Source organism: Wickerhamiella sorbophila (assembly GCF_002251995.1).
Source record: "Wickerhamiella sorbophila strain DS02 chromosome Unknown contig1, whole genome shotgun sequence".
NCBI lineage: Eukaryota > Fungi > Ascomycota > Dipodascomycetes > Dipodascales > Trichomonascaceae > Wickerhamiella > Wickerhamiella sorbophila.
Window position 1 is genome coordinate 556,424 of NW_020193984.1, and position 14,983 is coordinate 571,406.

Sequence of the window (14,983 nt, forward strand, 5' to 3'; positions counted from 1 at the left end):
AATCCAAAATGGAGGCCGTACTAGATATCGCTGCAAGCAATTCTCGAATGCAATTCCAATTGAACCCATTCAAACTGCGCCCGAATGGTTTGACGAACCAGGGGGGTTCTTATTTTTGTGTCACGTGACCAGCGCTCTGTCGCGGCCGCACTCGTCAAAAGCCCGGCTGACCAAACATTTGAGCCACCTCACTTGCTAACCATGGCCGACCTACCGATCAAGTTCCAAGAGAATTTGAAGCTGTCGGCAGTTGGCGTGCCCGACTCGGCAGTGGGTTTCAACACCTGCACGCTCGAAAGCGACCGCTTCGTGTGTGTACGTGAGGAGTCCGCCGCGGGGAACCAGGTCGCCATTATCGACCTCAAGAACGCCAACGAAGTCACCCGCAAGGCCATGACCGCTGATTCGGCCATCATGTGCCCCAATGAGATGATCGTCGCCCTCCGGGCCCAAGACACAGTTGTTCAGGTTGTCAATCTCGCGACCAAGCAGCGCCTCAAGAACACCACCATGACCGAGCCCATCACGTTTTGGAAGTGGGTGTCGCCCTCGACTCTGGGTCTGATTACTGCCCGTTCCATTTATCACTGGGATATTTTGGACGCGTCTCAGGCCTCTCCCGTCAAGGTCACCGACGTCCATGCCACCATGGCGGGGGCTCAGCTTATCAATTACGAGATCAACGGCTCCGGCAAGTGGACCGTGCTCACCGGTATCTCGGAGCAAGGTGGCCGCATTGTCGGACGTATCCAGCTTTTCTCCCATGAGCGCCAAATGTCGCAGGCTATTGAAGGCCATGCTGCCGGCTTTGGTACTCTCCAACTCGAGGGTGGCTCAATTCCGGCCGATCTCTTTACCTTCGTCAACCGTACCGAGCAGGGTGCAAAGTTGCACGTTATCGAGATTGATCACCAGGATGGCCAACCCGTCTACCAAAAGAAGCAGGTCGATATGTTCTTCCCTCCTGAATTCGCTACCGACTTCCCAGTCGCTTGCCAGGTCATTCAAAAGTATGGTATCATCTTCGTCGTGACTCGTATGGGTTTTATCCACCTCTACGATCTTGACTCTGGTGCTGCTATCTTTATGAACCGCCTCTCGAGCCAGCAAGTGTTTGTTACCTGCAAGACTGAGGACCGTGGTATTATGGTTATCAACCGTGGCGGTCAGGTTTTGTCTGTTGAGGTTAATGAGGACAACATCGTTCAGTATATTCTCAACAACGGCAACCCTGCTTTGGCTCTGGCCCTTGCCTCTCGCGCCGGTCTCTCTGGTGCCGATAGCATGTACACTCAGCAGTTCGAGCTTCTCTTGTCTCAGGGTCAATACAGCGAGGCCGCGAAAATTGCCGCATCCTCTCCAAGAGGTATTTTGCGCACCCAAAACACCATCCAGCGCCTCAAAAACGTTCAGGCTCCTCCTGGAGAAGTCTCCCCTATCCTTCAGTACTTCTCCTCACTCTTGGACCGTGGTACCCTCAACAAGCATGAGTCAATTGAGCTTGCCACTCCGGTTCTTCAGCAGGATCGTAAGCAGCTCTTGGAGAAATGGATTCGCGAGAATAAGCTGACTCCCAGTGAAGAGCTAGGTGACCTGATCCGTCCCTATGATGTCACATTGGCTTTGGCTATTTATTTGCGTGCCAATGTTCCTCTTAAGGTTGTTGCCGGTTTTGCTGAGCTTGGTGAGTTCGACAAGATCATGCCCTATTGCGAAAAGGTCGGCTACAAGCCCGACTACGCTCTCCTTTTGCAAAATATTGTTCGTTCAAACCCCGACAAGGCTGCAGAGTTTGCTCAATCGCTGGTTGCCAACCCTGCCACTGCTAATGAGCTCAATATGGATCGTATCGTAGATGTGTTCTTGGGTCAGAACCTAGTTCAGCAGGCTACGGCTTTCCTGTTGGACGCCCTCAAGGATAACTCTCCTCAGCACGCACACCTGCAGACCCGCCTTCTTGAAACCAATTTGATGAATGCTCCTCAGGTCGCTGATGCAATTTTGGGCAACCAGATGTTCAGCCACTACGACCGTCATCGCATTGCCAGCCTGGCTGAGAAGGCCGAGCTTTACCAGCGCGCTCTTGAGAACTACGATGATATCAAGGATATCAAGCGTGTCATTGTTCATGCTCATACTTTGCCTCAGGATTGGCTGTTGCAGTTCTTCGCTTCTTTGACCGTCGAGCAAACTGTTGAGGTTCTTCGTGAAATGCTTCGCGTGAACGTCAAACAGAACCTGCAGACCGTCATTCAGGTGGCCATCAAATATGCTGATCTGGTGGGAGCAATGAAGCTGGTTGCTCTATTTGAAGAGTTCAAGACCGCCGAAGGTCTGTACTACTTCCTTCAATCTATCGTGAACTTGACCGAGGACCCTGCCGTTGTTTTCAAGTACATCACCGCGGCCGCTTCAATTGGCCAGTTCTCGGAAATTCAGCGCATTGTGAGTGACAATCGCGTTTACAACCCCGAGAAAGTCAAGAACTTCCTCAAAGATGCCCGCTTGGCTGATCAGCTGCCGCTGATCACCTTGTGTGATAAACACGGCTTCGTTCACGAGTTGGTTTTGTATTTGTACCAGAACCAGCAGTTCCAGTTCATCCAGGTCTATGTTCAACAGGTCAACCCCTCTAGCACACCCCAGGTTATTGCTGGTTTGCTGGATGTTGACGCAGACGAGCAGCGTATCAAGGATTTACTGGACTCCGTTGTTGGCCAAGTTCCCATTGAGCCGCTTGTTGCTGAAGTCGAGAAACGTAACCGTCTCAAGCTTTTGCTGCCTTTGCTCGAGAAGACCATTGCTGGTGGCTCGCAGGAGCCAGCTGTCTATGATACTTTGGCAAAGGTCTACATTGATTCGAACAACAACCCTGAAAAGTTCTTGCGCGAGAACACTTTGTACAACCCTTTGGTTGTTGGTGCATACTGTGAAAGCCGTGATCCCTACCTCGCTGTCATTGCCTACGAGCGGGGCCAGAACGATCAAGAGCTTATCAATATTACCAACGAAAACTCCATGTTCAAGCACCAGGCTCGCTACTTGGTGAACCGTGGTGATATCGATTTGTGGGCTTCTGTTCTCAGCGAGGGTAACGTCCACCGTCGCCAACTTGTTGATCAAGTTGTCGCCGTTGCCGTTCCCGAAAGTCAGAATGCTGAAAACGTTGCTATCGTCGTAAAGGCGTTTATGGGTGCCGATTTGCCTGGTGAGCTTATCGAGTTGCTGGAGAAGATTATTCTGGAGCCTTCTCCTTTCAGTGAGAATGAGAATCTGCAGAACCTGTTGATTCTTACTGCCATCAAGGCTGAAAAGTCCAAGGTCTCAAACCTTATTGAGCGACTCGACAAGTACGATGTGGATGAGATCGCTCAGCTGTGTCTGGATCATGACCTTAACGAGGAGGCCCTGCAGGTCTACAACAAGGCTGACCGCAACGTTGATGGTATGCGAGTTCTGACGGAGCATATCATGTCTCTCGATCGGGCGTCTGATTATGCTGAAAAGTATGAAACTCCTGAGCTTTACAGTGCATTGGCAAAGGCTCAGCTCGCCGGATTACGTGTCTCGGACTCTCTGTCGTCCTACATCAAAGCCCAGGATCCCAGTAACTTTGCTGAAGTTATTGAGATTGCTGAGCGCGCTGGTAAGGATGATGAGCTCGTTGACTATCTCAAAATGGCCCGTCGCTCTCTGCGGGAGCCCCTGGTTGATGGACAGCTGATGGTCTGCTACGCTACTCTTGGCCGCACCTCCGAGCTGAATGAGCTTGTTGATGGTCCCAATGTTGCTGATGTTGAGGCTGTTGGTGATAAGCTTGTTGAGCGTGAGCAGCACCAGGCTGCGAAGAAGCTGTACTCATCTATCTCCAATTGGGCCAAGCTTGCCACTACCTTGGTCCACCTTGGTGAGTACCAAGCTGCTGTTGATGCTGCTCGCAAGGCTTCATCTGTTAAGGTTTGGAAAGAGGTTAACGAGGCTTGTTTGGACAAGAAGGAGTTCAAGCTCGCTCAGATCTGTGGTCTCAACCTTATCGTTCACGCCGAGGAGATGCACGGCCTTGTGAGCCGCTACGAGTACATGGGCGCCATTGAGGAGCTTATTTCTCTTTTGGAGCAGGGTCTTGGTCTTGAGCGCGCTCACATGGGTATGTTCACTGAGCTTGCTGTGGTGTTCTCCAAGTATCACCCTGAGAAGCTGATGGAGCACCTCAATCTGTTCTGGTCTCGTATCAACATCCCCAAGGTCATTCGTGCCTGTGAGGCTGCCCACTTGTGGCCCGAGCTGGTGTTCTTGTACTGCCACTATGACGAGTTTGATAATGCCTCCTTGGCCATGATCGAGCATGCAGCAGACGCATTCGACCACAACTCGTTCAAAGATATTGTCGTCAAGGTGGCCAACTTGGAGATCTACTATAAGGCAATCTCGTTCTATATGTCTGAGCAGCCTCAGCTGATTTCTGATCTGCTTGCAGCTTTGACTCCCCGTATTGACGTTGAGCGAGTTGTCCGCATGTTCCAGAAGAGCGATAACCTGCCCATGATCAAGTCGTTCTTGGTTGCAGTCCAGGACAAGAACTTGTCTTCGGTCAACAGCGCGTACCACGATCTGCTGATCGAGGAGGAAGACGCCAAGTCACTGCGGGACTCGGTTGATGCGTTCGACAAGTACGATCCGATCGACCTGGCTCAGCGTCTCGAGAAGCACGAGCTCATTCAGTTCCGTCAGATCGCCGCCCACCTCTATGCCAAGAACAAGAAATGGAGCAAGTCAATCTCCCTGTCCAAGGAAGACAAGCTGTGGGCCGATTCGATCCGCACGGCTGCCCTGTCGGGAAAGACCGAGGTTTCCGAAGACCTGCTGCGCTACTTTGTGGACATTGGTAACAAGGAATGTTACGTCGCTACTCTCTACACTTGCTACGAGCTCATCCGCCCTGACGTTGTCGAGGAGCTCTCGTGGCGGTTCAATCTCCGCGACTATACCATGCCGTACTTTATCAACCAAAAGCGTGAACAGCTCGCGCTTCTCGACGAGCTCAAGGCCGCCGAGGAAGCCCGCAAGGCTGCTGCTCCGACCGACGAAGAGGCTGCTGCTCCAGTCCCGCTCATGATCGGCTATACTTACTAGTTTAGAACTCGATTTTATACAATTTTACATTTCCACAGTTCACCCGGCCCCTTACGTCATATGTTCAAAAAGTTCACCAGAGACGATATCAGTTCTCGGTCCAATATCAAGTCGTCGGTCCAGCGGAGTTTGCGTACACGATTTGTAGACCAGTTCCCTAACATTGAGGAGCATATCGACGAGGTGGTTCCCAAAAAGTCGCAGCTCACACAGGTCAAATGCCAAGATCGACTGAGCCTGTACACTGCTGATGGAGAGCTTGTTTTTCTCCAGCAGCACGACGACGACTTGATCCCGTCGTTGAGACTCGTTCACAAACTCCCCAAAGACACATTCCCCTGGGTTCGCGTCGACAGAGGCGCCATCAAGTTCATTTTAGGCGGTGCCAACATCATGTGCCCCGGGCTGACTTCTGCCGGGGCAGAGATGCCTGTAAGCTATGAAAAAGGACAACTGGTGGCTATTTACGCAGAGGGCAAAGAGCATGCACTGGCAATTGGTCGTTTAGAAATGTCCACGGATGATATCACCAAACTTAACAAGGGCATTGGTGTGACGGTTATTTTGTTTTTGGGCGACGGTATTTGGAATCTTGGCCCGCAAATCTAAGTATATATCAGCTCTACAGATTCCCCACCTTTAAAATGGTCACCAACCGTTCCAGTGCGAATGTGCTCGCCCCGGAAGGAAAGAGTAAGACCGAGAAGTGGCTTGTTAAGTCGCTGTGACGCCATAATTATCAGTCTCTGGACCCCAGCATCATTCACAATCTCAAACGTAGTACCTTCAATAGCAAGTCTTAATTGCCTGGCAAGTATGGATCGTGAGAACGGGCGTACAGCTGGTGTGCCGTATAGCGACGACAGAACGGCAAAGCGATCAGCGTCTAGCTCGTGTCTTCCGCTGGCTGCCTGACGCAGGGTATAAATTTCAGCGTCGGTTCGTTCTTGGCTGGTAATTTTTGTGCCGTTGACTGCTTGTAGAGATGCACAGTGGCCAATAATAAAAACCGGCTGGTCTCCGAACGGCGGGCCCAGCCGTAAATCTCGGCATTTCAGCTTGACGGTGTCAGCCCATCCGCCAGGCAATGTATCAATAAATAAAGTATGCATTCGCATCACGGGGATTTGAACAAGGGGGTTACCCATGACATTGAGTTCCTCGAGGTCGAGCTCTGGGATCGAACACAGCAGGTTGTCGGAAATATCGAGTCTCTGGACCTTGATGTCAGGCCACATCTGAAGCATATTAGATGCTAGACTGAGCGTAGTTGTATTAGGGAAGCTTGCGAGAACTTGACTGGTTTCTTCACGACCTAACAACGTACGAGACAAGTCTAGCTCTGTGACAGAGTTCACCGGCTTCCCACCCGGAACGAACCGATTGCCAGACAAATTGAGCGACTGTACATTCATACTTGCAAGAATGTCGCAAAGATCCCCGATAGATTCAAAGAGGTTGTTGCTCAAATCTAGGCGAGCCAGCGATGTCAATTGATGGGCCAATTGAAACCGGCTGATGCAGCAGCCGGCCAAAGAGACTAACTGCAGTTTGTCGACATGCGACGTTCGCAGTAAGTGCTTCTCTGCCCCAACTGTTTGCAAGGTTTTGGACCGGCTAATATGTGGCTCGGAGATCTCGTGTCTCGAGACATATCGATCGCACAGAGCCTCATCTAGCGACTGACTTCGGTCAGGTTCACGCGACACCTTCACAAAACTACCGGATCCAGCTATCCTGCACTCGAAATACGACACTCCGTGCAGCTCTCCACTGTGCTTCCCACGAGCGGGATCGTCCCACTCGACACCGAGCGCTGGCTCGCTCCAGTCAGGGATGCTACCGATAAACCTTATTGTGCAAATATCCCCACTGTACGAGCGTCGCTCTCCGACCACCGCCATCCTTTGCCCCGCCGTCTTTTGCCCGGCCATCCTGTGCCTACTATTTTTAGATCCTCAGGAAAATGCTGGTCAAGGGTTAGAACTGACGTCGTTTGGGAAAATCACCCACTCTAAGCGGGGGTGCTAGGAGGTATGCATTCCAATCACCTCGTAATCTAAGTCAGGCTCAGTTCATTCCTACATGCTTTTCAACGCGATTGCATTGGCACTACTCGCTGGCGCCCAAGCGGTGCTCCCTGTTGTCCAGATTGGAAACAAGTTTTACCAGGTCGATGAGGACTATAACAAAATGGGCAAGCAGTTCACGATTGTTGGCGTCGACTACCAGATTGGTGGTTCGTCTTCATTTCAGGTGAACGGGGACTCAGACGTGCTGTCTAACGGTCAGATTTGTCTGCGTGATGCCTATGCTCTCCAGAAGCTTGGCGCTAATACTATTCGTGTCTATTCGGTTTCTCCCTGGCTCAACCATGACGAGTGCATGAGTATCTTCAACGATGCTGGTATCTATGTCATAGTTGATCTCAACAACCCGTACCAGTCATTGACGCGTCAGGACCCGGGCAACTCCTACAATGAGGGCTACCTGAACAATGTGTTCGGTCTGGTTGATGCGTTCAAATACTACCCCAACCTGCTTGGTTTCTTTGCGGGCAACGAGGTTGTTAACCAGGATTCTGACCAGGACGTGCCCAAGTACCTCCGCGCTGTTCAGCGTGACGTAAAGCAGTATATTAACCTGCATGCTAACCGTACTATCCCCGTTGGTTACTCGGCTGCTTCCATTGAGGAGTACCGCTACACCCTGTGGAATTATTTGCAGTGCGGTGACGAGGCTTCTACCGCCGACTTTTACGGTCTCAACTCCTATGAATGGTGCGGTAATAATGATTGGGAAAGCTCTGGCTACGGGACAATGAAAAGTAACTTTGGCAACAGCTCTATCCCGGTATTCTTCTCCGAGTACGGCTGCAACAAACCCGAGCCTCGTGAGTTCAATGAGGTCACTGAGGGTCTCTACGACCCGCAGGGTCTTGGTAATGTTTTCTCTGGTGGCCTCGTTTATGAGTATGCTGAGGAGGCCAACCAGTATGGTCTGGTCGATATTGACGATAACGGCGACGTTCAGTACAAGCAAGACTACGTCAACCTCAAGAGCAAGCTTTCTCAGATCTCCCTCCCTAATACAACGCAACCCAGCCCCAACAACACCGTCAGTCCTCCTTCGTGTTCTGGCCTTGATACCATTATCGATGACTTTGATCTCCCCGACTGCCCTGCCCCGGATATGCTCCAGAATGGCGGTGGTAACCGTAATATCGGCCATCTCATCGATATCAGCAACATCAAAAACAATTACACCATCGAAGATGTTGCGGGCAATACCCAAAGCGGCTCGGTTGAATTGACCTACACTACTAATTGGCAGTACAACGTTCCTGAACGTAAAATTCAGACCGATGCCTCCTCCTCGTCCGCTGCTTCCACTTCCGCCGCCTCTTCATCTTCTCAGTCCGCCTCGGCCACTGCTGCTTCTAGCTCCGGCAAGAAGAAGAACGCCGCCGTGCCCACACAGATGCCTGTTGGCGCCGCTTTAGCTGCTATGGCTGGTTTAGCGTTCCTGTAATCTGCCCCCTTCACATTTATGTATGATTCAGTAATATCACTTAAAAAGTCTTGAAATAAATACTACGTGGTCGCTGGCCGCTCAGGCGGAACAAGTCTGTTGTGTGTATGAACGGGGGCCGAAGCGGTGCGTGGAGGAGAATCCTGTGCTGTTTTTGAAGAGCCCTGTTCACTGGCCAGCAGTGTATGCTCGTCCGATTCGGTGAAAACAAGTTCTTTGTCCGGGTTGTAGAGGCGGCGGCCCATGATGTTTCCGTGGGCTTGTTTGGTGCGGTATCGGTCCAGATGGCTAGCCCAGATGTCTGCTAAAACTAGAGCAGCAACCGTGGAAAACGAACAAACGTGGTCAACACTTCTAGCCGTCCACCAGCCCAGGATGTCTGCCATGTACAATGCCACAGGGAGAGCAGCTCCAGCAAGAGCGAAAAGCGTATAAATAAACATGTCCCGATTGAAAGCAGCTTGTTGGTGCGAAAGGGCGTATAAAACGGCCATCAAAAAATAGAGAACGTCTAGACCCATAGATAGAAGGTACTGACATGCAAAGAGAATAGCATCATCGGAGCGATAAAACCAGACCAAAGCGAGCAGAGTTGTAGCAGCGATAAAAAACGCACCGCCTGCTCCCCACACAATTGCTCGTTCTGTTTTCCGGTCCACTAATCTCAATGCCACGAGCTGGAGTTGGGCAGCTAGCAAGAGGGTCGAACTAACAAAGTTTGTTATTCGGATCTTCGTGGTCAAGATATCATTGAACAGCCAAGTTAGTGAGTAGCCTCCCTGCAGTTCGTACTGAGACCGCAAACTGCTAATCACATTGTCTAGAACCAACGCCATGTGAATGGCAGAAAACAACACGGAAACGAGAATTAAAAGAGGCCGCCAGGGCCGTTCTTTGCACAAAACAACACATAGCAAAACAAGTGTCAACGCCAATGCAATTGACACTACACACACAAATGACTCGACAGTTGTATGAAGACTATAGTCCTTCCATTCTTGCCATCCAGGTAGGTTTGCAATGAGGTACGGGAAGCCAGTGAGATTTCTCAAGGGCGACTCCGACAATTTCGGTCGCCCAGTGGGATCACATATGGGCCAGAACACAATTGGTTGGTCTTTGGTAGCGAGAAGAGTGCCCATGTCGGTCAAAAAGAACCCTCGGGTGATTATGCACCCATGGCAGAGCAGCTGGTCAGGGACATCTCGCAGGGTCCAAATAACGTCCTGACCGCGACTTGACTGTCTAGTAATGCCGTTGAAATCCAGTGTTCTAGATGTATTATCGGCCCCCCAGGTTGAGGATTCCGGAAAAGCTTACTATGTCGGCTGACAAAGCCAACCTCTTTCCATCCTGCATTGTACCCATCGTCGCACTTTTTTTCCTGTTTCTTTACAAAGTTACTATTTTTGTTCACTTGGTAAAGTTGGGACAGTAATTCATTCTCGGTCATATTCATTCACAGAAACGAATTGACTATTGTCCCGGCGGTATGGAGCAAGCCATTCAGATGCCTGCTGCTTTTATCGCAGTGAAAAAGCGGCAAACTGCCGAACGACAAATACCAGACTTTGAGCCGGTAGCAACAGATGTCGCAAAGCCAGCCCCGATAGGTTCACCTGCAATTGAAGGGATAGGAGCAGTTCAGGTCCAAGAATTAGCTCAAGCTTTCCAGGATAACGCCGTGGTCGGTATCAAGCAGTCCAACTTTATATCCGCCACGGTTCCTATTCAGAGCCCGGTAGACACTAGTAAAACTACTCGCCAAGGGTGGGAAAATGCAAGCATAGGCAGTACTGAGCTTTCCGATAAGACGTTTGACTTCGAGTCGCAACCCAGCTCGGCGCCCCCTTCGGAAGCTCGTACCTCACCCCCACCCGCGAACGCAGACAGTATTGCACGATCCCGCGATAATAAAGACACGAGTGATTATCAAACAACCGTTGCTGTGCCCTCCCCTCAGGCTGCAATGTCTCTTGTTGCAGCCTCATCGAGAACAGCCTCTGTACAGTCCTCTACCTGGCAGCCTTCGTTGAAGGTGGCCTCGGTGAGCTCACTCACTCCTTCTATGCCGCCTGTGCCCGATGCTTACGATCAGTACGGATTCCGCAAACGCAGTGCGCAGGTATCTGAGGCAGAGTATAATAAGTGGTACCCCGAGTACAGTCGGTACCAGAAACAACGGGAAGCTAAATGGCTGGAACTCATCAAGGACTATGGCTTATCACTCGGTCCAGATGGTGTACCCCTGAGATTCCCACCCCGTAGCGAGAAATTGCGCCGGTATATCCGCAAGGGCATACCACCTTCCTGGCGAGGTGCGGCGTGGTTTTGGTATGCCAAAGGACCCGAGAAACTGAACGCCCACCCCGGATTATATGCACGATTGTGCGAGGAAACGAAGGATCTCAAAAATAATGACACTGAACATATCGAGCGGGACTTGCATCGCACGTTCCCCGACAACAGGTTTTTCCGGAGCGCCATTCCGGGCATTGATTCAGAGAAGATCATGGCACTCCGTCGAGTTCTTACATGTTTCGCTATCTATCAACCAAAAATCGGCTACTGCCAGAGTCTGAATTTTATAGGGGCCAACCTACTGCTCTTTATGGATGAAGAACGGGCCTTTTGGATGATGGTGCTCATCACCAGCAACTACTTGCAAGGTCTCCATGAAGTCGACCTGGAGCAGGTCAACATCACCCAGGGTATCCTCATGGTTGCGGTAAGAGATCGGCTTCCTAAAGTTTGGAACGCTTTGAGCGGCGATCAGCAGGTTCAGGATAACTTTATTTCCCAGCTACCCCCCATCAGTTTGTGTACAGCAAGCTGGTTCATGAGCATGTTTGTATGCGTACTCCCTATTGAAACGACACTTAGAGTATGGGACGTTTTCTTCTTTGAAGGCCCCAAGATTCTTTATCGTATTTCCCTGGCCATCATGAAGCTGGCCGAGCCGCAGATTCTGCGCCTCAGCGACGACATGGAGGCCTTCCAAGCGGTCCAAACGTTTCCCAGGAAGCTTTTGGATCCCACATCTTTATTTTATCTGTGCTTCAAGCGTTCTAATGGGGTTGGCCATCTGTCGGATAGCGAAATCGCCGTCCTACATCAGTTTGTCGCCAACCGCCGCCGTGAAGCAAAAACGGGCACTCCGAAATCCTCCGACCGCGACGAATACGCACGGTTTAGGCCGCGACAGCGCCTGCGGTCTCATTTACGGCTCTACTGAGTGCCTCCTTGCACCCCCCACCTTTTATTTTTTAATCCTAATGCGAACCCGACATATATTTTTCATTAATTTCATATCCTACTCTACGGCTCTGCGGAGCTTGTCGACAACACTAGCGCTGTCTTTTGTGTATTTTGCAACCACCGCGGCAATTTCCTCCCACATTTCACTAGGAAAGCTAGGCGTCTCTTCAACCACCTCGGGCGTCTCGGCCACGGGGGTGGGAGTTTGCACGTCCGGGGCAATTACAGAGTCGTCGGCCCAGTACAGCTGGCCACTTGACGGGACATTGTCGGCGTTGCTGTGAAGTAGCACCACGGTGAATTCGGTGCTCGAAAGCTCTCGGAGTTGCCGAGTGTCTGAAATAGCCCGGCTCTTGATCATGAATCGAATGCCCGCAAGATTGAACTCGGTGCCCACCAGCGGCCCGTTGGGGTCTGTCAAAAGACGCTCTTTGACCGCAAAAATCGAGTCCGTGTCAGGAACCTCGTACTCCACACTGAACTTGGGGTTACGGATCGACCGCAGCGCTACCTTCACTTGCTTGGGCTCCTGGGCAGGTAATGGCTCTAGTTCGGCGCTCATTCTACCCAGAACCACAGGTTTCTTGTGCGTGCCCTCGTAATTATCGTCCAATTTCTTCTGGAACGGCGCCAGCGACGCCATAAATTCGCCAACAAACTTCTGGTCGGTCATTGTCAGCAACCATCGAGTTGGGAGGAGGTACTTAAGGTGCCAAATTTTTCAGCTACAACGTCTGTTTGGTCATAAAGCACAGTTTATAAACTACTAAAATTTAGTTACGAGGGGTAATTGTGGTGGCCTCAACCTTATATCAGGACGGTTTGAGGTTTTGGGACTAAACTTGTCAGCTTCCTCCAACCATCAATGGTGCAACTGTACCTGGACGTGCCGAGCACTCTTGATAAGGCGGCCAAGACGTTTGAGGCGTTGCGTGAGTGCACGTATGCAACGAAATCACTAGGTTCTTCGGGTCAAACCGAGATCATGACCTGCGACTGTGGGAAAACCGCCGGCTCAGACGAGGTTATGTGCGGCGACAACTCGGACTGTATTAATCGCCTTACGTCCATCGAGTGTATTGGTGATCGGTGCGGGTGTTCAGGAGATTGTGGCAATCGTCGCTTCCAGCGACACCAGCATGCCCAGGTCGATGTTTTTGGTGCGGGACCCAAAGGGTTTGGTGTACGTGCTCTGGCAGACATCAAGGCTGATGGGTTCATTTACGAGTATACGGGCGAAGTTGTTGACCAGGCACGTTTCCTGCGTCGTAAGAGGCAATACGAACAACAGGGTATCACGCACTTTTACTTTATGATGTTGCAAAAGGACGAATTCATCGATGCAACCCTCAAGGGGTCCATCGCCCGCTTCTGCAATCACTCTTGCTCGCCAAATGCCTATATCGACAAGTGGGTTGTGGGTCCCAAGCTGCGTATGGGGCTGTTTGCCAAACGCGATATCGCTGCCGGCGAAGAAATCACCTTCGATTACAATGTTGACCGTTATGGCGCAGCTGCGCAACCCTGTTACTGCTATGAAGCCAACTGCACCGGCTGGTTGGGCGGCAAAACACAAACAAACGGTCTTGCTTTGCCTCCGCTTGTTGCAGATGCATTAGGTCTCACTATTGAAGAAGAAGAGGAGTGGCAATCCCAGTTCCCTAAAAACCAGAAGCGTAAAGATCTGGATGCAGAGCTAGCGGAAAGTTTGCCGGTGAAGCCCCTGGATGTCCAAGACGTTTCGCGACTTATGGCAGCTTTAATGCAACAGAAGGCTGAGCCCTGGCTCTCTCGAAAGCTCGTTGATCGTATTTTCGTTTCCCAGGACCAGTCAGTTCACATCGAAGTCATGAGAATGCATGGCTATGAGATTTTTGCTTCGCTTTTGACTTTGCATAATGCTGAGGAGAAACTCGCTGAAAAGGTGTTGCAAACTCTGGCTTGCTGGCCCCAGATGACGAGAAACAAAATCTCATCCTCCAAAATCGAAGGGGTGGTCAAGGGCATTGCCGAATCAGCAGAGGATTCTGGCGTTCAGGAGCAGGCAAGAGAACTTTTGGATGCCTGGAGTGCCCTGCAAATGGCATATCGAATCCCCCGACGTGAGCGTGATGCCAGTAAAGACGCGGCCTCGGAAACTGAAACCACGGCCAGTGTGCCTGACAGCCCCAAGCCCACGCCGGTTTCACGCAATACACAAGCACGCCTACCACCAGGCTGGGAACAGAAAACCTCTAGCAATCGCACAGTTTACTACATTAATGCGAAAACGCAAGAAACCAGCGACCGAGTCCCTGATCAGCGGGAACTGAAGCGCTTGAGAGAAGTCCAACGCGAACTGGAGGCCGAAAAAGAACGCGAGGCTGCTCGGCAGGCTTTGCTACGGGAGGAGCGCGAAAAGCAAGCAGAGATTTTGGACAAGATCATTGCCGACGCTGTGGCTGCCGAAGTAATCAACGTTGAAGCCGAATCGACTCCCCCGTCGAGCGTTCCGACTCCCGGCGAAGACACCCCGCACGGCAGTAAAAAGCCAGTGTCTCTGCAAAAAAGATACACCATTCTTCTTGCAAAGTATGTGCCCAAAATAGTTTGGCGCTACGAACCCCAATTGGGCCGGGATCGCTGCAAGCGGCATGCACATGATATTGTCCGCTTGCTGGTTGAAAAAGAGCTAAAGCGTGAAAACTTGGAAGTTCCTGACGAGCTGACCGATGAAAGAAAGAAGAAGGTCCGGCATTTCGTTGTTCCTTACATGGAAAAGGCATTAGCGCATTATTTAAAAAAGGGCAAGCGCGTCGCAGATGGGAAACCGTCTGATCTCACTGCCAAAAGGCAAAAGGCTTAGTACTTGTTCACCATAATCCCTGTAATTTAATCTAATCTCAAATCCTGTCTAGATCAAGCAAAAACAGCCCCCCAAACAGCCCCTTCAACCAGTCACGGGTTCTGATTTTTCAACCCCACAAATGCCGTTATCGCAGCCATTCGCTAAAGGGAGGGTAAATTTTCAGCGGTCGAGTTGGGGCAAAGCTGGGCCTAGGAACAAAAAAATGGAGGTTTT

General features: G+C 51.0%; 8 protein-coding genes across 8 annotated transcripts; 5 read left to right on the forward strand and 3 right to left on the reverse strand.

Moving 5' to 3' along the window:
- Positions 1-201: 201 nt before the first annotated feature.
- On the forward strand, positions 202-5,133 carry B9G98_00341 (Clathrin heavy chain; the record flags this gene model as incomplete). Its single annotated transcript, XM_024806899.1, has 1 exon — positions 202-5,133. The coding sequence occupies one exon, from the start codon at positions 202-204 to the stop codon at positions 5,131-5,133; it is 4,932 nt and encodes a 1,643-aa protein (XP_024662667.1).
- Positions 5,134-5,193: 60 nt separating this feature from the next.
- Positions 5,194-5,742, forward strand: B9G98_00342 (Translation machinery-associated protein 20; the record flags this gene model as incomplete). Its single annotated transcript, XM_024806900.1, has 1 exon — positions 5,194-5,742. One exon carries the CDS (start codon positions 5,194-5,196, stop codon positions 5,740-5,742), a length of 549 nt encoding a protein of 182 aa, XP_024662668.1.
- On the reverse strand, positions 5,739-7,067 carry B9G98_00343 (Protein PAC2; the record flags this gene model as incomplete). Its single annotated transcript, XM_024806901.1, has 1 exon — positions 5,739-7,067. One exon carries the CDS (start codon positions 7,065-7,067, stop codon positions 5,739-5,741), a length of 1,329 nt encoding a protein of 442 aa, XP_024662669.1.
- A 151-nt stretch (positions 7,068-7,218) lies between these two features.
- On the forward strand, positions 7,219-8,664 carry B9G98_00344 (putative 1,3-beta-glucanosyltransferase GAS3; the record flags this gene model as incomplete). Its single annotated transcript, XM_024806902.1, has 1 exon — positions 7,219-8,664. The coding sequence occupies one exon, from the start codon at positions 7,219-7,221 to the stop codon at positions 8,662-8,664; it is 1,446 nt and encodes a 481-aa protein (XP_024662670.1).
- Positions 8,665-8,726: 62 nt separating this feature from the next.
- Positions 8,727-9,991, reverse strand: B9G98_00345 (pH-response regulator protein palH/RIM21; the record flags this gene model as incomplete). The annotated part of the gene is made up of 1 exon (XM_024806903.1): positions 8,727-9,991. The coding sequence occupies exon 1, from the start codon at positions 9,804-9,806 to the stop codon at positions 8,727-8,729; it is 1,080 nt and encodes a 359-aa protein (XP_024662671.1). The 5' UTR covers positions 9,807-9,991.
- Positions 9,992-10,156: 165 nt separating this feature from the next.
- On the forward strand, positions 10,157-11,899 carry B9G98_00346 (GTPase-activating protein GYP3; the record flags this gene model as incomplete). Its single annotated transcript, XM_024806904.1, has 1 exon — positions 10,157-11,899. One exon carries the CDS (start codon positions 10,157-10,159, stop codon positions 11,897-11,899), a length of 1,743 nt encoding a protein of 580 aa, XP_024662672.1.
- Positions 11,900-11,977: 78 nt separating this feature from the next.
- Positions 11,978-12,595, reverse strand: B9G98_00347 (hypothetical protein; the record flags this gene model as incomplete). Its single annotated transcript, XM_024806905.1, has 1 exon — positions 11,978-12,595. One exon carries the CDS (start codon positions 12,593-12,595, stop codon positions 11,978-11,980), a length of 618 nt encoding a protein of 205 aa, XP_024662673.1.
- Positions 12,596-12,787: 192 nt separating this feature from the next.
- On the forward strand, positions 12,788-14,767 carry B9G98_00348 (Histone-lysine N-methyltransferase, H3 lysine-36 specific; the record flags this gene model as incomplete). The annotated part of the gene is made up of 1 exon (XM_024806906.1): positions 12,788-14,767. The coding sequence occupies one exon, from the start codon at positions 12,788-12,790 to the stop codon at positions 14,765-14,767; it is 1,980 nt and encodes a 659-aa protein (XP_024662674.1).
- Positions 14,768-14,983: the final 216 nt, after the last annotated feature.